Source organism: Hoplias malabaricus, chromosome 10 (genome assembly GCF_029633855.1).
Source record: "Hoplias malabaricus isolate fHopMal1 chromosome 10, fHopMal1.hap1, whole genome shotgun sequence".
Lineage (NCBI taxonomy): Eukaryota > Metazoa > Chordata > Actinopteri > Characiformes > Erythrinidae > Hoplias > Hoplias malabaricus.
The window spans coordinates 9249992-9271233 of NC_089809.1; the positions used below are offsets into that span (position 1 = coordinate 9249992).

The 21242-nt window shown below is 37.1% G+C and overlaps 1 protein-coding gene across 1 annotated transcript; it reads left to right on the forward strand.

The window, feature by feature from the left end:
- The first annotated feature begins 4977 nt into the window (after positions 1–4977).
- On the forward strand, positions 4978–20554 carry LOC136709099 (NF-kappa-B inhibitor delta). Its single transcript, XM_066684111.1, has 11 exons — positions 4978–5087; positions 11998–12159; positions 14441–14673; positions 15443–15663; positions 16205–16310; positions 16845–16991; positions 17076–17127; positions 17689–17855; positions 18715–18831; positions 19378–19542; positions 20422–20554. The coding sequence occupies exons 1-11, from the start codon at positions 5072–5074 to the stop codon at positions 20491–20493; spliced, it is 1458 nt and encodes a 485-aa protein (XP_066540208.1). The 5' UTR covers positions 4978–5071; the 3' UTR covers positions 20494–20554.
- The last annotated feature ends 688 nt before the right edge of the window (positions 20555–21242 follow it).

Genomic DNA, 21242 nt, shown 5'->3' on the forward strand with positions numbered 1-21242 from the left:
ACCTTTCCTTCTGGAGAATATACCTTTAGGGAACACAACTTATATTTTTAAATGTACGTTTATACTGTTTTTATACTGTTTGTACCTTTAGTAACCAATAATGCACCTCTACCGTATCTTGTTTTTCTCTAAGAGCGAACAGATGCACAATGTTCTTCTGCAATTTCAGACTGTAGTCCATCTGTTGCTCTGAATACGTTGTTAGCCCCAGAGTACGAATTATACTGACAATACGGGGTTCTTGCTGATATTAGCAATCATCTATATGCAGTTAACACAATCTAATTCAGTCAAGACATTAAAGTGTAAGAAACAAGCCAGACAGCTACTTCCCAGTGCCTTCTCTAGCTTGTACAGTTTCTGTCACTCTCTCTCATTCACTCATTATAGCCAGAGCATAAGATGCATTGTGTTATATCGCCCTGAACTTTCTCGACTTTACTACATTCTCTGTGGGTGTCCTGATCATTGGTGAACAGGGTAAAAGGTGCTAACACAATATGCAGAGCAACAGATAGACTTCACTCTGTAATTGTAGAACTACAAAGCACTTTTTTATGGTTAGTGGAGATGAGAGAATGGACAGTGAGAGTAGAAACAAAGTTGTTGTACTGTTATGGCTGATTGGTGTAAACTTGTACCTGATTTTAGACACAGCATACTATGAACAACCAACACAGTTTGACAAAATTCTGTGCTGGATGTTCTTGAAGGAATTTTTACAGCAGTGTACTGAAATCAATCGGAAGGAGGAAGGGGTGGTTTCTTACTCTTCTCCAAAATGTACATAGTGCATTTTCTGCAGTGCTGAGCCTGAAGTAGCAAGTACAGAGGCTGTATTCTCCCTATTACAGGTCAGTGAAGCAGCAAAATTTATGATATTAAATCATATAAATATTAAATTAAATAATATTAATTATGAAATAATATATTATTTTAAATGCATTGATATTTTAATTCATTATTATTATTATTATTCATTCATTCATTCATTCATTCATTCATTATCTGTAACCGCTTATCCAGTTCAGGGTCACGGTGGGTCCAGAGCCTACCTGGAATCATTGGGCGCAAGGCAGGAATACACCCTGGAGGGGGCGCCAGTCCTTCACAGGGCAACAGACACACACACCTACGGACACTTTTGAGTCACCAATCCACCTACCAACATGTGTTTTTGGACTGTGGGAGGAAACCGGAGCACCCGGAGGAAACCCATGCAGACACAGGGAGAACACACCAACTCCTCACAGACAGTCACCTGAAGGAAACTCACACAGACACAGGGAGAACACACCAACTCCTCACAGACAGTCACCCGGAGCAGGAATCGAACCCACAACCTCCAGGGCCCTGTTTTATTATTATTATTAATATTATTGTTACTATTATTAATTTTTAATTTGGTTAGGATTGCTATTAATAGGTATTTTATTGAACTCTTGGCTGCAGTAACAGCCTTTACCCTTCTGGTAAGACTTTACACAAGATGGAACATTGTTGTGAGGATTTTCATGGCAGAATGAGAGCAAAAGGAGTGAGGTCTGGTGGTGATGTTGGATGATTAGTTCGCACATTTGATCTTCCCAGTAGTAATGTATATATCATTCAGCATTAACTGTGTTTTTGATGTGCAAATCACCCATACCATGTGCACTAATGCACCACATACCATCATGTTTTTTTTCTCTCTGCGCTGATAACAACACAGATGGTCCTGTTCCTCTTTAGCCCGGAAGATGTGTCATCAATAAATTCCACCAAGACTTTCACATTTTGATTCATCTGACCACAGGACACTTATTTTACACTTCACTTCTGTCCAGCTTAAATGAGCTCTTGGCCAGTGAACGCAACATAGACTCAGGATCTTGCTAATATGTGATTTGTGTATGCAGTGAATTTGCATAGCATTTGGGAAGTGTTTCTAAGCCCATGCTGTGATTTTGACTTGAACTGAATTGTGTGTGTTTCAAATGCAGGGCCACCTGAGGTCATGAAGGTCATGGCTCCCCCTCCGGGGTGTGTTCCTGCCTTGCACTCGGTGATTCTGTGTAGGCTCTGGACCAACCTCAACCCTGAAATGAATAAGTGGTTACAGACAATGACTGAATTAATAAAAGGTCATTGGTAGTTTATCTCTTCTCATTTTTATTTCTGAGAGACTCTGGAGTGCTGTTTTTATGCCAAGTCTTGTTACCAAACTGTTGCCAGATAACCACATTAGCTGTAAGATGTTATACCAGATTTTTATTATTTATTTATTTATTTATTTATATCATTGCACAACTTTAGCATTATTTGGTTGCTCCTGTCTGAACTAGAAATCTGTTGCTGATATCAAATTGAAAACATATATCATAGTAATATATGAAATAGTAGTATATGAAATATATCAAATATTTTCAGTTAAAAATTAGCTCTGTCCTCATTCCTCTCTGCTCTTGTTTTTCTCCCTATTTAATCAGCACATCTTTTTTCTCTGTGCTCTTGTTTGTTTTGCTCTATTTAACCTCATCTTGGCACTTTGCACAAATCGAATGGCTGATTTTACCCCATGTTTTCAGACTTAGGCAGATCACAAAATAAAGTGACGTGGTTGTTCTGTTTCAGTTTGTGGGTTGGTAGGAGCTCCAGACCCTCAAACAATGTGCTAATGCACTCAAAAAGCTTCATAAAATATCTGCTTTAAAGGCAATGTCTATGATTTTGGGAAGCTTTTTGTTTATATTCAAGAGCTCTGATTCTTTTAATGTGGAATAATATATTTGAGGGCAATACTTTCATGCAATTAGCAGTCTCGAATTTAGAGTGGTTTCCTACCTAAATAATCTGAAAAGGCAGTAAATATTACCCACCTATGGAGCAGGAATAAAGAAATTTCTTTGTCTCTTCTTGATTTCTCATGTTTGGAGGTCTCTCTTTACTATTTCTTTGCTGAGAACAGAGAGAGAGGAAGGCTAGCATGTCTGACTGAGCCACTTTGTTTTTTGTACTCAGAAAAAGTGTTTTCTGAGTACAATTGTGAATGTTACAAAATTTTATAAAAACATGTATTTTGATTACAATCGTGAATGAATTCTGCTTTTATTTACATGTTGCACAACTTTTTTTTAGAAAGGAGATTGTAGAATTACGTCTTTTGCACCCCCTTTCCCCACACTCATATACTATGACTTAGATTTAAGAGGGAGAAAAACAGTAATAGAAATGGGACACAACTTGTTAGATGCCCCCTTTGAAAAACATACAGAAAAAAAGCACTCACTGGAAGATAGTTATCAGCTGTTTCCTGTAGTCTGAAGTGTGAAGGAGTACAAAGAGCATCGGAAATATACGAAAAAAAAAGCTGTAACAAGGATGTAGGCTGTTGCTAGTTATAGTTTCTGGAAGGTTTTCTCTAGTTATGATTTACCAAACACAGAAGTCAGAAAAATTACAGACAAGCATAGCATAATTTGTAGAAATTAATGTTTTTTCTCCTGAAGGAGAGGAGAATATTTGTAATCTTTCATTTTAGAACTGTGTAGAATAAAAATAATATACGTCCTGGAGGTGTAATGGGGCGTATGAAATCAGCACAATTTTAAAATCTACAATTATAGTACAATAAAATACATGTACAATATTTATGTTTCCTAAGTAAAGATACTGAATATATAACATTGAGGGTACACAGTAACAGCAAAAGGTACCACCAAAGTGACAGTTGTTCTGACAGTAGATCTAAGGCTAAAATTTCAAAATTTTCTAAATTTCTACTTAATTTAAATAAATTATTTGAAGAAGTGTTAGACTTGCACACACATTTAAACCAACAACTTCATCAACTTTTCAATCAGACATTAACAGATACATGGAGGCCACAAATATATTTAATATAATATATATAATATATATATAATAATATTTTAAAAATGCACAAAACAATTCTTAAACTTGGCCTTTCTGGGGACTTATACTATGTAAGATATGTTAATATGTATATTAAAATAATTAAAATATTCTCATTATTTTTAAAAACAAAACAAATACCACATTTTTGTAAACAACAAATATTAAACTAGTAAACATTTTTTTTTTTATATACTACATCATTTGAACACAGCAGCTATCCTTCACAACGTGTGAAAATTTCATGATGTATGAACCAATGGAAATGCTCCAAAATGATGTGTAATCAAATCTTTTTACATTAATTTCAATTGAAATTTAAGAAAGTTTCTTCCTTTTCCTGTAAAGTTACTGTTTTGGGAGCTAAATGTTTTAAATTGGACAGTGATGATTTAAATCTTACTATTAATTCATTAAAGGGTGGTCTCCCAGACAGAACTAGGCTAGGACTAGGCTTAATCCCTGTCTAGTGCCCCCTCCAGGGTGTGTTCCTGACTTGCACCCAGTGATTCTCTAAACTGGATAAAGAGTTACAGACAAAGAAAAAACATCAAGCTAATATACAGAGATTGATTTAGTAGGAAAGAATATGTCACTGGTCTCAACTGTGTAGTTATCAATCTTAAAGACCCAAAAATAAAGGCATAAAGAGATTTTAAATGGTCTGTTTTGTTTAGTACATAGAACCAGAAGAACATTAAGTAACCTTAAATATATTAATAAAATAAGACGCAATAAAATGGAATATGAGTCTTTTAATGTATGTAGAAACATAAAAAGCGTTAATTACATAAGTACGTAAACACAATGTACAGGGTGTAGTTCGCTCCATCACTAGAAAAACAGAAAGTTCAACAGAGAGTAAGGTATTTGATGTGTAAATAGCACACTTATGTCCAATCAGTGCCACATGTCTACACTGCCCTTGGTGTCGAATCCCGCCTTCGAAAGCTTAGCCAATCAGAAAGCAGTGACGACAGGCAACTTCGTGCACCGCATGTGTGTGTTTATAGTTTTGGACTCAGTTGAAGCGCAGTCAGAAACGGAGAGAAGAGCGAGATAGAAGTGCCCGCAAAAACAGTAGGAAAGAGAAGAAAAACGGCACAGAAACTACAGTTCAATGACTTTAAAAGGCGTGGAGTGCTGAAAACTGAAGACATAAAGAAGGAAATTTGACATGCCCTTGCGGAAATGTGAGTAAAAGACAAATTTATACGTTCGTAGCGTAGATGTAACGTAAACACAAACCTCGGTTTTCAGCGTGTCTGAATGAGGACTGTTCATTTTTGAAAAGGTTTAAGAACAACAAAGGCAGGGTTGGGGGCAGTTGTATATATTAACATAGTTGAGATATACACTGGTGACAGCGTAGGCTACTTTTACTACTACTCGAGTAACTGTGAGTACGGGAATGTGCTTCTTTACTCCATTCATACATAGTTACTATTTAATAAATAATGCCATTTTTGTGATTTCATATTATTAGGTGCTGTTGCTTTGTAATTGGACTAGTCTTAAGACAAATCGAAGGAGCTGTAGTTTCTTTCTACTTTAAAAAAGTTCTACTGTAGTCCTATGAGCTTCTCAGTACTTTCCCAGTGAACACACCCATGTGGGGCCCATGTGAGCGAGGTGTATCCACCACTTAAGTGTTGCCGCCCACCTGAAGACAAAATCTCTGATTTATAACAGGTAGCCCATAAATAAGGATAGTTAATGGGCTCCCCGTATTTTTCTGATATATGCTGCTGCCCACTTGGGTCCCACCAACATCCGCCCACCCAGGGCCCATGGCCATGATGAACCTATGTGGGCCGCACAGAATTTTGCTGTGTGGGTTGAGATGCTACTTTTGTACGTCACTTTGTATCAATTATTGGGGGGTACTTTTGCATGTAAAACCCGAATATGGACTTGTTCAATTCTGAATTAAAGGCTAGGACTAAAACATTTTTTGTGCCTGCCTTGTAACTGTATGAGTTTGTACGTAGGTATTGAGTTATATGACCCCTAGTCATTGTTTCTATAGTTCCAAGTGGTAAACTGTTTATTAATGTGTTAAATAGGAATTTTTGCCATTTGTACTCCCTTCTGTGGTTTAATTTCACACTGTTTTACATGTCTGTATTGATTAAACAAGCTAATAACTGCTTTTGTTTTCTGTTTGAATGTGAAGGCTGTTGATATTTTCGCCTTGTCCTTTGGGGTAAACAGGGTAAACAAAGTTTGTTCATTTGCATGGTGGATCACCAGTCGTGTTTTTGTAAGTCCGTGTTCAGTTTCACGTAAAGAACCTGCGCCCCGAGGCTCAGTTACCCCCTGCGACAGCCCCCTCTTCTTCCCCATGCGTTATTTTCACTTCTCTATTCAATAAGGTGGGGCTCCGTGTCGGGAACGCCGTTCATTTCCTTCACTCGGTCATTGTAGGCCACTCAAGCGCGAGCGAGAGAGCGATAGAGAGAAGGACAGGGCGAGAGAGGGGGCGCGCGTAGGCGGGGCGCGAGAAGGCCGCGAGCGGAATCCCCGCGCCGCCCACGCTCCCTGACTCAACGGTCAGGGATTTCCGTTGTTTGAATGTTACGCTGTGGCAAGCGGCGCGAGAAGGGAATCCCTACATGCACGAGCATCCCACGCGCGCGATCATATCAAAGGGCTGCCCTGACCATTAGCGCTCATCTGGGTTTGCTGTTAATGATGTAATCGCCGATTAACTCAGCCACTATACTGGAAGTATATTCTGTCATTGATTATATTAATATCCTCTCATTGATTCTTACGTTGGTATGTGCTCACTGATTTTAATGATACACCCAATTTTGCCTATTAAATGAGAGTTTTGTCGTAATATATATTTGCAGTCCGAAGAAAACATGTTTCTTCACGTTTTTTCCAATTTAATTTAATTTACATTATTTATATACACAGCAGCTGTCCTTCTCATTGTGTGAGAAATAATAATGGACCAATAGAAATGCTCCAGAATTGCTTGGAAAGAAATTACATTTACTTCTCTTGGAAGAAAATATTATTAGGTATTGATAGTATTTTATTAAGTGTATTGATTTATAGTTGTATTTCAGAGTTTATCATATTGTTACATTCTCTTTGTTTTGTTTCCTGATAAGATTTTGTGTATACTGATAGCATCTCACTGTGTATGCTGATAAGGCTTATTTATATTGTTATAAATATAATTGACAAGTATGTAAATTGTCTCATTGACTGTATTGTTACATGTTCAGTCTCTGGGTATATTAACAGTGTAGTATTTTTTTTTATTTGTGTCCAGCTGGACACAAATCTTGTGGGTGTTGATTCAGTATTGGGGAATTTTTCCTGTGCATTCTTTCAAAATTCATTCGCTTTGATGAGGTCATAGTCTGATGTATTTAACAGATTACACAATTGTTTTCTTATTTTCAGTGTTTTGTATGATTCATTAGGGTGACATTCTGAGAAATTTAAGCCACAACATTGCCAGCTAACAGAAAATTAAAATGTTTACCTAATATATTATTTTAAAAATATACAAGGCAACAAACTAACCAAAGAATATTAAAAATGTTTAATACAAAGTATAATACTATTAATGACTGCTGTAATAAAATTCCACTATGTAGTTTAACAGCCTAGCAACAAACAATAGGCTGTGGTTGCCAAGCAAAACAATGGCCAATGATTACATCAGTTCTGTATGAAACGTAAGATTAGCAATATTTGCAAGAATTTCCCACCAAGTGTTTTGTTAACAGTAGGCTAAGGGTGTAAAGCAAAATGTCAACCACAGATTATCTCAGTTTAATAAAGAATTTATGATATATTTTATCAAGTGGCTTTTATCAAGTGGTGTAGCTCATGAACAGTAGGCTATTCTTGTTATTCTATGCTATTCTAGTTTAGTAATAGATCAAATAGGTAACAAATCTGACACTAAACAATGAAGTTCTTTTCCGATGAACTAAACAATTAAATATGTTGTATTTACTGACACAGAATTCTTATGAGTAAATATTTTACAGTGGTTTGGAACTCCTGGTACAGCCAGAGAGATAATAGAATAGTTTGGCAAAAAAGAACACAATATAGTTTCATCACTTATATAGTTTTGTAAAAAGGTTGTTGTTGGTGAAATAGGGCTGAATTTGCAGTGTTTGGTATTTAGACCTGTTTAGTACATAGACCTGTCGAGGCAAAAGGGTTAACTCCTAGCTGTTCTGCATGGATTGCCTGTGCAATAACATCATTTGCATGCAAGTGCTACAGTTGGCTTGGCCTCCGAGTACCTGCTAAGGGTGTCATTTATGTTTTGGAATACCCCTTTGCAAAACCGCACTATGACATCAGTTAATAGATCCAGTTTATGACCAATCAGTTCCAGGAATATGGATTATAAAAATGAAGTACTAAGAATGTATTAATTTCAAACTATATAGAATTACAGTTCCCTAATTTCTCATGCCGATGTATACTACAGTAGCATTGTTATACATCATACCCTGTTAAACCTTTAATAATATCTCAAAAAATACAATAATTCAGTTAAAACCTCAAAGGAAAAACACTTTTTTTGTCAGAAATTCAAGGAAATAGACAATAAGGTAAACAGAGTCTAGTCCAGTGAGTAATGTGTAATGTAAGATAATTGGAGACACATTAAATAGTGAAAAATCTGTTTAGTCGATGTGATTTTCTCTTTATCATTTAAGATGGCCATGAATAACTGAACTGAAAAATACCTAAAGAAAGATAAGCAGTCCAATAGGATATTTTGCTCACAAGCCTTCAAGCCTTACTCATATCAGCTTACTATTTGTGTAATATTCAAACCACTAATATGCTTTTCCCTCGACCCTTACTTTTGATCTGAGGAAATTAGAACTAGGCATGTGATAAAAGTAGCCTGCTTTGAGGGTTAGTGGGGGTGAAGTTCATGAAGGTAGGAGTAAAGTGAAACCGAAGCAAACAGAGAACAAACAAAAACACTGATAGGAAAGGGAATTCTCCAAAGCCAGGCACAATGGAGTTTCCATGCCTGCTGAACACCAGCTTCTTCCTCTTTTAAATCCTCGGCTATGAGAGTCGTCTTACTTCAGTGGTTTTCAAAGAAACTGTGGTGTTTTTTCCCTCTCACAGTGAGGGCACATGGAAAACGAAAAGCCACCGTTCATCTCTAACTCAGATGTGCACAGGCACTGGTATTTACATAATACAGGTTCATGATTGCTGTGAACAAAGACACTCAAAATTTGACTCTACAGGAGAAAGAGGAAGCATTGTTAAAGAAGTTATCAGTCAGTTTTTACACCAAAAACTACCGAACAATATTTATAAAAGGGATATATTTATATATATATAATTTATATTTTTTTCTATAAATGGCAACTCACATGAAATGAATGGTCAGATTACTTTGTATTCCTTTGTAATGAACCAGTTTATGTTTAACACGGATATATTCTACCCTTTTTTCACAAGTAAGCACAATTCTGTCTTAATGAAAAATCTGATGTGCTTTGGTCAAAATACAACAAGCAAACAAACAATACAGCCTCATTCAATACAGTCTCTCTCTTCATTATGTGTTTCATTATGTGTGGACCATTGTGTAAAAAATAAAAAACAAACATGTCATGTAATGTAACTGAAATGACTCTAAGAAAGTGAAAACTAATTTTTGTAAATGTATTTGAGAATATTCTATGTTCGAAACAAAAAGCATTGAGGCACCTTCATATTTTAAGAGTGTACGATGTAAATACTGACGTGTAGTCAATGAAAGGTTATACTTTAAAAGTCTGCGGTTTACATGCGATATGCTTATTCATGCAATGAAAAGATCAAATGTGAAACATCATCATCATTTCTTCTGCCTGACTTTCGTCTTTGTAGCCCATTCAGCTCTAGGCTTAATGTTCCAGTAGTTATGGGTTTTATATTAATATGTGGCGTAGTATTTGATTTTACCACCAAATATTAAACACATTTTCCCTCTTTGATTATTGTACACCTTAGGCCATCCCACAGCCTCCTAGCACATGTTCTTTCCTTTTTCGAATTACATAAACTTTTCAGTAACATATAAGTTCAGACTGACCTCTACTGGTGGTCAGCCATTGAAAGTGGTAATCAGTCATTTTCTATAATGTCTCTTTATGCATATGAAGCCATTATACTGACACCTAGTGGCCTGGATGTGTTAGAGGTTCTATACTAAATGTATGTAGCACAGGATCCAGAAACACCTGGCCCATTCAGGGACCATGAAATCATTTAATTTCATGTGAGCTGCATTTTACACTTCATTTCTGCATCTGACTGCGGTTGTAAATTTGCTGTAATATGTTTACCTCCTGTTTAATTTGTTATTGTACGATTGGAAAGCTTCCACTAATAAGGGAAATGCACTATTAAAAAAAATGTAACGTTGACAATAAATTAAACGAGTTTAAAAGGTTAAAACCTCATGTCTAGCAGCAGCAAATAAAGGTTAAGTGCAGCAATTTGCCAACAAAGTGTTAAGTCTGTGTGAGACACTACCCAGCCTTGTTTCTGATACGTCACTAAGGCAGGAAGATGTGGTTGGCCACTGGAGCGTAACGGAGCAGAGGAAACAGAAAAAAAGAAGAAAAAAATTGCTATGCAACATCCTCCACTAGCAGAACATAGGTCTGTGGAGGAGAAGCCTATAGTTGTGACCTCACCGGCCCTCTCTTCCTAATGGAATCCCTTCCTCATCGCTCAAGGTGACGAGAGCAGTGCTCGTCTGGCGGAAACATCAGCTTATCTCACGTTCTGTGAAGATCAAACTTTCCTCTGTCTGCTCCAGGAAACACACCGCTGACCATGACCACTGGAAACCCTCTGATACTTATATTTGTTGTTCTTTTGCTTTTTTTTTTCCTCTTCTGTCTGGTGACTAACAAAAGGAAAGGACAGTACAGAAAGTATAAGATAACAGATGGCATAAGGGAAAGCACAAGGGTAGGAGACCTTCAAAATGTTCTAAAACAATAACATTAGATGTAGACGGAACAATTTAGTCTTGCGATGTCTAGACATATGCAGTTACTAAGTATGAGCCACTTTGGTGTGTATTTGTGCATGCCTGCTATGTATTTCTGTGCCTGAACTTTTCTAACCCACAAGCTTGTGATTTTGTTTGCTTATGTTAGTCTTCAACTGTGAAAGGGGGTCTTTAACTGTTCTGCAGTGTCAGTTTCGCCAGCCAGGATTTCAAAAGAACGTATTAGCTGTACATATAGTTTTAACATGTTAATTTATTTATTTAAATTGTAATGTATAATAGTAATTGAAAAATCAGATATATTCCTGCTCTGTTGTCATTTTATGGTAACTGTTGCATAGTGTTAAAAATTGAAATGGTCATTTCTTCAACAAACAATAACCTAAAACTAAAGTAAGTTGGAAAATGACAAGAGAGAAAAATAAGCATGTGCTTTGAGTTGTTCTGTTTATTCTGATAATATTGTATTAATTTGATTTGAAAGATTGTGGGTTCAAGTCCCGCTCCGGGTGACTGTCTGTGAGGTGTTTGGTGTGTTCTCCCCGTGTCCGTGCGGGTTTCTTCCGGGTGCTCTGGTGTCCTCTCACAGTCCAAAAACACACATTGGTAGGTGGATTGGCGACTCAAAAAGTGTCCATAGGTGTGTGTTGCCCTGTGAAGGACTGGTGTGTATTCCTGGCTTGCGTCCAGTGACTCTGGGTAGGCCCCGAACCCACCGCGACCCTGAACTGGATAAGCGGTTACAGATAATGAATGAACCATGAACATAGCATATTATTAATAATACATTTTTAATATTTATTTGTTATTATTTTTAATACTATGCAACATTTACCATTAAAATTACAGAAGAATGGGACAAAGTTTGAATTACAACTTTACATTTTAAGAAAAGTCCTAGCTAACAGTCAATAAAATTAGGAAGAAAACTGTCTGATACGCTGATTAAGAAGTATAGTGTAGTGTAAACACTTCCACATTTCCAGGTGTGACATCCACTGTGACACGTAAAATCAAGGATAAATGTGACAGCTTTCCTGTTCTGTATTCACTAATCACCAATTTTGTTTTTTGCACAGCGCCAAAGGAGAAGTCGTGTTACACTCTGCCCACAGTGAAGAAACTCCTGGAGCAGAAAAGAAAGAGAGAGACTTCTTCAGCACCTCCATCCTGCTCTGCTGAGTCCAGTTCCCCTGGTGCCATTGCACCCATCCCAGTGAGTACACACTGTTCTCTGTACAGTCTCTGGTTTTATAATATACGGTCTGTGGTACAGGGCTGTGTGATCCTTGGTTTAACTGCAATTAGATAGTAATTCTCAGACTGTGTTTAACAAAACCAAACCATGTACAATTGAAATACTGGAGACGTGGATACATATTATACTATACATGAACTAAAACACATCCAATATCCAACACTAATAATACTAATTTAAGAGAAGCAAACACAGGATAGCCAAAATGAAAAACACAAGATCCTAAAGACGAGACAACACCTGACTAAGATACAGAGATAATGCTGACAATATTTACCCAGAGAAAATATAAGGTGCCACAAACAAGTGACAGAGACAATGAGGAGCAGAGACCAGGCTTTAAAAAGAAACAGCTGTAGGAACAGAGGGATGGAGTCAAGGACCAAAGCACTTGAAAAATGTAAAAGGAGGATACAGAACGTGACACACAAAACAGAACAAGTAGTGAGGCAGAGATGGATTACAATGAACACACAATGATCTGTATCACTGGTGTAAATATTTGATGGCATTCAACCACAGTCTAATAGTTGTTTAGGTACTAATGTTTAATGAGTAGTACCTAGTGTCTACATACCTTTGAACATACAGTATACAGTATAGCAGGCTTCCTTTCCCAGTTTTGATATCATGTGCATATTAGCTCTCTAACTAATCACAAAATAGGTTAAGAATGTGGTGTAACCATTTGGAAAAATCAATGCACTCTAGGTTCCCGAGGGGCACAACTGTCTAACCAAGGCACAGTCCCTGGGGATGTTATAACTTACCACCTGTGCACCTTAAAGTAGGTCTAAATACCGTGACTGCTTGGGTCAAATTACCACAAGGATCACACTGTTCCTTTAAACGAGAATGAGTCACAGCTGTGTGTAACCGGTGGTTACGGATAAACAGAGACAGAAATAAACAGCCTTTTATTATTAGATAGGCAGTGTGTATCTCTTCTCTCCTCGTATCTCCTCTCTCCATATTACACATGAGTAAAAAGGGGAGAGGCAGGGAAGGGGGAGGAGTTTTATGAAGGAGAAGAGGAGGAGAGACGTCCCAATACAACTGCCCTATACCAAAAAAGACCACTTTAATAATAATAGCTTTGTGTCATTTTTTTTAGGTTGTAATACATATATTTTAACTCTGTTACATCTGCTCTGCATGAGCCTGGGATGGAGAAGTAGAATTTTTTATTTTTTTTTATGACAGAAGCTGCTCAAAATCAGAATGTATAGTTTATTGTATATATACATATTTAAGAAGACAACAATAATTGACTGGGTGGTCTTATTCCACAGTTTGTGGGTTGGGAGGAGTTCCAGATGCCTACTGGCTAATGCACTGTAAAGTTAATTATTTTTCCCCCTTAATATGTCACCTTTAAAATTGGCTCTGCCCTCACTTCAGATCTGTAAAAATACCCAAATTGTGGGTAAATATAATTGTGGATCCTTGCAAAATTCTTTAAAAACTTTTTAAACCAATATTGAGAATGAAAGTGTATGTGGATACACTTCATACTGAAACAATCGTTAGTTGCTAAGGCTTCTCTTTCTATTTTAAGCTTCTGTTGTTAGTTTTTTGTTAAAGAGAAATATGTAAAATGACGGTTAATGTTATTAGAGCTTATAATAGACTGGTGTTCACTGTGCTGTTACCTTTGCTCACAGTTTAAAAGAATACCTTTAAATTTGCAATGTTTACTCACATTATTAATGATGACACATTTCCTGATGACAAACACTAACTCCCACTTTTCTCTATAGGTGTCACCATCAACTCCCTCTGCCAGTAAGTCACACTCTAAGTCATATTCTTGTAATATTTCAGGGAATTGAAAGCTACATGCATAATAAAACTATAAAACTGTTTTTAAAATATATATCTGTTTTTACATAAATATTAAGAGATGTTTCAGTCTGATTTCTATGTTTCTGGTGGATTTCTAATATATTTGTATTGTTGATCACCCCTGACAACCCAACTATACAGTATGTATATATGAACATGCCCATGAACTGAAATCCAACAAGTGTCGGTTGTCATAACACTAACTAGGGTGAAATTGTTATTAAAGTTATGCTTGTTCTAATAAACCTTTAAAGCTGATAATGTGGGTTTATTTGATTTATATAGGTGTCATACAGCCTTATGAATGTTGTTCAAATTTCAGGGATCAAAAGTACAGTCCATGCAAATTGACCACACAAAACATTGCATTCAAAGCTTCAGAAAAGCCTTTCTTTTAAGCTGTCTCTTTTTCTCTACAGGTTCCAGCAGTAGCTACTTAGACATGGCAGCAATCAGATATGAGCGATGGGACTTGCACCAGTCTCAGTCAGCCTTGCAGTCGTGCAGCCAATACACAATGGGGTTCAGCTACTTACAGACCCCCTCAAATAACCTGACCTCATCTGTCTACAGCACCACTGAGCCCCAGGCTTCCAGCTACAGCTCTCTTCACCTTGCTGACTGTCAAGAACCACAGATCACACAACACTTTGTAAGAATCACTATTACCTAGCCTTGCAAATCATACACGGTATGACCTCAGAGTTCACCTACCAATCCAATTTTACAGTAACAGTTGATTCTTCTTCTTCTGGGAAGGATTTGCACTAGACAATGAAACACAGCTGTGAGGATTTGATGGGATTCATTCATGGAAGCATTAGTGTGGTCAGGTAATGACGTTGTATGGCTAGTTTTGGATCAATCCAATTGATCCATCACTCCAGAGAAGTGTTTTAGAAGTGAGCATGGTGAATTTAGGCTCACGAGAAGCAGCTCCAGAACACGTCAGTTTGTTTCTTGCTTTTCTGTGGAGATACAACATCATGCTTGCAGACATTAATGTGTGTTTTTGCAGCAAAAATCAGCGTACCCCTGTTAATATCCCTTCATTTCAGATGTTATATTAACTGGTGTCCACAAAACATTACCCATACAGTGTACATGAGGCCTTAAATATGAAAACGGTTTCATTGTCATTCCAGTCCAGTAGGGGGCCATAGTACCTCTTAAACAGAGACATCCATGAAGCATGACATAAACACATTGTGATTTGGAGGTTTAATCCAAAATCACTCCATACTCCCTATGTAGTGCACTACACAAGTAACAAAGCTACTGAATCTTAGTAGTGCTTTACGTATTTCTAATACAATAACATTTGGAGTTATTCATATTTGAGAATCTAAATTCTAGTGCTATCTCCATGTACACATTGTAATTTTATGATTCAAGGTTCATTTACCCTATTTTCCCTGCAGTCTAGTGTGGAGTGTCCTGTGACAGCAACTTTAAATGATGTGACTGCTGTTCAGAGCTCCTGCTACTCCTGGCCTTCAGGACCCCGGAGCCAGGCCTCTGTTGGCCCTTGCAACATCCCCTTCAGATCCCAGATGGACATAACAAAACTGGAGGGGGCCCGAGTGCTGCTGCAGGGAATGGACTACAGCAGGACCACCTGGCAGGATGACGACGGAGACACGTAAGTCAAATCTTTTCTTCTGGGTTACCTTCTCTTCAGTATGGTGGTGGAAATTAATTTGCCACCTGGGTAAAGTTAGTTCAGATTTGAAATAACCTGAGCATTAATGGACTTTGGGAATGAACTTGTGGTTTATAAATGATTAGCATTATGAAACAACAAATCATTGTTTTTCCAACAAAGATTCTTCATATTATGAAACAGCCATTATACTGACACCTAGAGACCTGGGTGTGTCAGATATTCTGCGCTAAATCTATTTGAAAACATGGCCACCCCCATGTGTGGCACCCATTCTGTGGAGCATATACTTGTTCATTCAGGGTTAAAGCAACTTCATACTTTCAGATTCACATACAATGTACAAATCATAAAGAATTGCTTTCATGAATATGGTTTTCTAATTTTTTACTGGTAAAAATGACTTATTTCTTCTTTGATAATACCTGTTACAGCTTAGTTATGAGTATTGCTAAAATCACAGAAATTCAAACAGCCTTTCTTTCTAGAGAATAAGAAATAACAGCATGTTTTTGTTTAGGATTTTGCACATCTACACTGCTAAGGGCCAGAGGGAATATGCTTTTGCTGCAGCAGAAAAGCTGCTAGAGCTCGGCAGACTGGATTCTAAGGAGCACAATGGCAAGGTGAACTAGACAGAATAGAGTACACTCTATATATATTCTGCCAAAAGTTTGTGTGTACATGTTCATCTAAAGATTAATTAAGCCTGTACATTTTTGGGAAGGCTATACACTAGATGTTGGAACTTTGCAGGAAGGATTTGATAGCATTCAGCCATGAGAATATTAGTGAGGTTAAGTCCTGATGGAGCACCATCATTTCAGGAGATATATGTCCGCTGCACTACAGCAAATACTGTGAGACTTTATAGCCCTCTAGCTGATAACTTCACTTTCCCATTACTTTTAATTAAGATCTGTGTGTACAATTGAACATCTGTGCACCTACACACTGTCAAGAATTTCATTTAGATTTTGTTGATTTTAAGATATTATTATTTAAAATTAAACCTTTATTTAACCAGGCTAGTCATTAAGAACAGCTTCTTATTCACAATGGAATACTGGCATATGATTTGTGAGGTGGGATTTTGTGATTTTTAATTGTTTGTGTTGCTTCATGTGTAAAATATATTGACTCTCACTTCTGTATCCTAGACTGCTTTGCTAGTGGCAGTGACAGCCAATCAGCCGGACATTGTTCAAGACCTGCTCTCTCTGGGAGCAGACATCAGCTTATGTGACAACAAAGGTCAGACTACCCTGCACCTGGCAGCCACTTACGGCTTCCCTCAGGTCATGCAGGTAAAGGCATCATCAATATCTGACTTTCTTCACTTAAGTAAAATGTTATGAAATACTTTAATATTCACATTCCTCTATTTGCAGGTTTTATTGTCTATGGAACCTGGAGTGGACCTGGAGGCCCGCAATTTTGAAGGTAATACATTACTTAATGCTGACACGAAGCCTGAATATTCCTTAACAACTGGACTAATACCTCATTTGGATTAGTAAGATAGCTGAGACAAATCTGATTCAAATTTCTATATGAATGAAACAGATGGGTAATCCTATAAATAATCCATACAATAGAGGGATAATGGCCATAAAAGTGCCTGTATCTGATAACATACCATCTGCGAATATGTTCTATTCATGTGAATTTGCGTCCTGACATCAGGTTTATGCATCAATTTTTAAAAACGTAGTGGCTTGATTGAAATTTTGTCTCACTCTCAAATTAAACACTAAATGGCTCTATTGCAATGACTCCCATTGTAGTACATTTTGTGTTTTATATAATAAGGGCTTCTACACACAAATATTTAATTATTTGTCAATAAATAATTGTTTATGAATAAATAATAAAAATAATAATTTGCCAGGAAATCTATCTATATTTATACTTAAGCTGCAGGACCCCTATCTTAAAATGCAGAGCAAAGTTTTGGTTTAGAGGCTATATTTATATATGACAATTTCTATTTTATACATTTAGGTCTCACTCCACTGCACTGTGCAGTGATTTCACACAGTGCCACGATGAAGGCTCTGGCTGCCACCTCCTCCGCCTGGTTACCTGACAGTGGTCTACAGTCTCAGGCTGATAATAAACTCTCCTGTCTGCAGCTGCTACTCGAAGCTGGGGCTTCCCCTCTCAGCCAGGTGTTTATTTTTATAAATCTATTGTTCTCTAGATATCTGTTGCTAATAAGCTATGATCATTGTTCTCCACTGTCATAGAGCTACTATCTAAAGTATCTGAGGGTTATTTTAGAGCAAATGTGCTATAACTTTTGCACAGCAGCCATTTTAGTTTTTTTTCTCCAGTATTTTAAAGAAGTAATAGGTCAATTTACTACACAAAAATAGCAAAATATGCTAAACTACTGCAGAAGGTGGGTTCAAGTGCCACTCTGTGGGAGTTTGGTCTGTGAATGAATATGAATTATATATTTGTTTTATTCATACATTATTCTGCATATTAATAGAACTCTAATACTATTATCAATATTTATTTGAGCAAATTCAAAAATCATTGTTATTTTTATTTGAATATTATCAATATTCAGTTTCCTTAATTTGTGATATTTATTTTAGCACATAATTATGAAATTTATTCAGTCTTAATTTTATTAGTACATTCTTCACAGGTGTTTATGAGAAATGTATTCTCAATTATAATTTTATCAAAACTCCATTCTCAAAAAGCTATTTTATTAGAAATATTTTCTGGATATTAACATAATCCTGACTTAATAATCAATCATTTCATCAGAATGTCATACTTTTTCCTCAGTCCGAGTAGAATTATTGCCAGCTTTGTTCTTGAAAATTACTGAAGTCAAAACCAATTTCTATTGTTAGAAAAGGCTGTGTGAAAGGCGTGCGCTCCTGTTGTGTAAGGCTGTTCACACCATTTCCTGCTGACATATAGAAAGTGAAATATCTTTTTTTACATTTGCCATTTCTGACACTTGCCTCAGTTTCACTTTGTCCAATCACTCGTCCCTGTCATTCTCAGGAAATCAAAAGCAACAAGACCTGCCTCCATTTGGCTGTGAAGGAGGGGAATGTCCAGCTGGTTCACTTCTTCCTCAAACTCCAGCTGCCTGACATGCAGGCATTCATTAACATGAAGGTATCACATCCTGGTTCACAAACATAAGACATTTCCTTTATAGAGTATGAGAAGCTTTGTATCTCCAAAATGGTAATTTTACAGGAAAAGTATGTGACATACTCCGCTATCAGTGTGAGTGGCATTAATAATAACAGTATATTGTTACACAATAGTTCTTTCTCTAAATAGAAACATAAAACTCCCTATTAGTGACATCCCTTGTGTAAGCGAAGTGTGGGAACAAGATTATTAAGCATATATGTGTTAAATGTCAGCAATGGCCATGATCAAATTGTGGGGCACCTGAATAAGGCATTGGATTTAAATAGTTAAGTGTTGGCTACGACTTTGGAAGATATTGGAAGAAAGTAATTAACACGTTTTTTTTTTTTTTTTTTTTTGGAGACTGTTGTAAAAACACCCGTTATTTAAGTGAAGAACCAAAAAATGTTATCCCTCTCCTTTAAAGATGCTGTTTGGAGACATGAGATTTTGATTGGATAAATTAGTATAGATATTATGTACACAATAAAGTAGATTTTGACTTTCTTTGTCATTTCTCAGGCTCATGGACACACAGCTTTGCACATGGCCGCAGGACTACATGGAAGCCCCCACCAGGAGGAGTTGATCCGTCTGCTGCTGAACAGAGGAGCTGACCCCAGTGTTCGCAACCTAGAGAATGACCAGCCGGCCCATTTGCTACAGAGTGGTCAGCATGGAGAGAAGGTCAGGAAAACCACTTATGTTATGTTACTTATGTTGTATTATGTTGCTATACTAGTTTTTGTTGTTGTTACATAATACTCAACTGACCATACAGGAGCGCTTTTCTTATATTACAATTACAGTCTGTAGTCCATCTGTTTCTCTGCACACTTTCTTATCCCCATGGTCAGGACCCCCACAGAGCAGGCATGATTTTGTTGGTGGCTCATTCTCAATGCTGCAGTGACACTGACATGGTGGTGGTGGTGTGTACGAGTGGATCAGACCCAAAAGCACTGCTCGAGGTTTTAAATGGTGTCCACTCACTGTCCACTCTAGTAGACACACTTAACTCGTTGGTCCACTTTGTCAGAGAATGTAGCTCATCTGTTGATGTACCGTTTATGTTGGATGTCCTCGAGTCTTGAATCAATGGACACAGGACACTTTTGGCTGGATATTTTGGTTGGTAGAATATTCTAAGTCCAGCAGCAACAATGAGGGCTTTAAAACGCAAACAGTCCTGCTGTGTCTGATCCACTTGTACCAGCCAACACACTCTTACACATCCCCACCATGTCAATGTCACAGCAGCACTGAGAATAATCCACTACTCAAATCATACCTGCTCTGGTGGTCCTGTAGGGTGTCCTGACCATTAAAGGACTGTGTAAAATGGGGAAAAGAAAGTATGCAGAGATACAGGTGGGCTACAGACTGCAAACTACGAAGTGCTCCAGTATGATCAGTGGAGCTGATAAAATGGTCATCGTTCAGATTATATACAATATTGCACTGTAAAGCATTGCAGTTGTAGTAAGAGCAAATACAAATTTCTTGTAATGGTGTGTGGAGCAAAGAAATGTCAGCTGATTAAATTGTCTCTATATTTATTTTCAGCTCAAGCTCATTTTGAAGAAGAGAAACGCCTCATCCAGGCGACGTATCGCATCCTTACAGGACCAAGAGTGACCAGGACTGTGTCCAGTCCCATTGTTATCTCCCTTTACTTCTCTGAGGGAATTATAATACCTGCAGCCATTCAAGGGCACACCTTAAAAACAAAGGAGCTCATTCAGTTAGAGTCAGAAAACGATTCATGAGTGAATTCATTGAGGAAAACACCAAAAAGCTCCTCCTTATCACTAGGGGTGGACAATATGATCTGTATCACAATACTAAGCTCCCATTATTTATGAGTGGATCATGCACTTGGGTCAGTACAGGGCAATTTTGGTGTAATTACAAAAACAATTATACCCTTTAATACTAATTTGTGACCACAGCTTACTTTGTAAGCATGAATTAATTGTGTTTTTCCCCACTGCTTACTAAGTCATGTTTAATATCATAACTCGGTTATCTTGTCTCTAAATGTGTCTTAATACAGTAAATATGAATTATCTTTATTCCCACCCCTTAATATGGTGTGAGTACGACTTAATGATCACAGATTAATAATCTTTTTCCCATAATATACCAAGTGGTGGACACAAATTTGTTATTATTATTATTATTATATTATTATTCCTTCAGTCTGCTAAATCATGGCCACATAGTGGAATCCTGATGTTTAAAGTAATGGTACTAATGTTCATTTAAATATGTAGCACTACTGTTTTATAGTTTCATCTCATCAAAATTAGAAAATATGTATTCTAATGATACATATTGGAAAAATACATCCCAGTGCGTTAGTGATATTAGTGCCATTTTAGCCA

What these genes read in the sequence shown, in the direction of transcription:
- LOC136709099 (XM_066684111.1), top strand. An exon ending in CAGGATGACGACGGAGACAC is followed by an intron (nt 15,664 to 16,204) that starts GTAAGTCAAATC and finishes GTTTTTGTTTAG; the next exon opens with GATTTTGCACATCTACACTG. An exon ending in GCTTCCCTCAGGTCATGCAG is followed by an intron (nt 16,992 to 17,075) that starts GTAAAGGCATCA and finishes CTCTATTTGCAG; the next exon opens with GTTTTATTGTCTATGGAACC.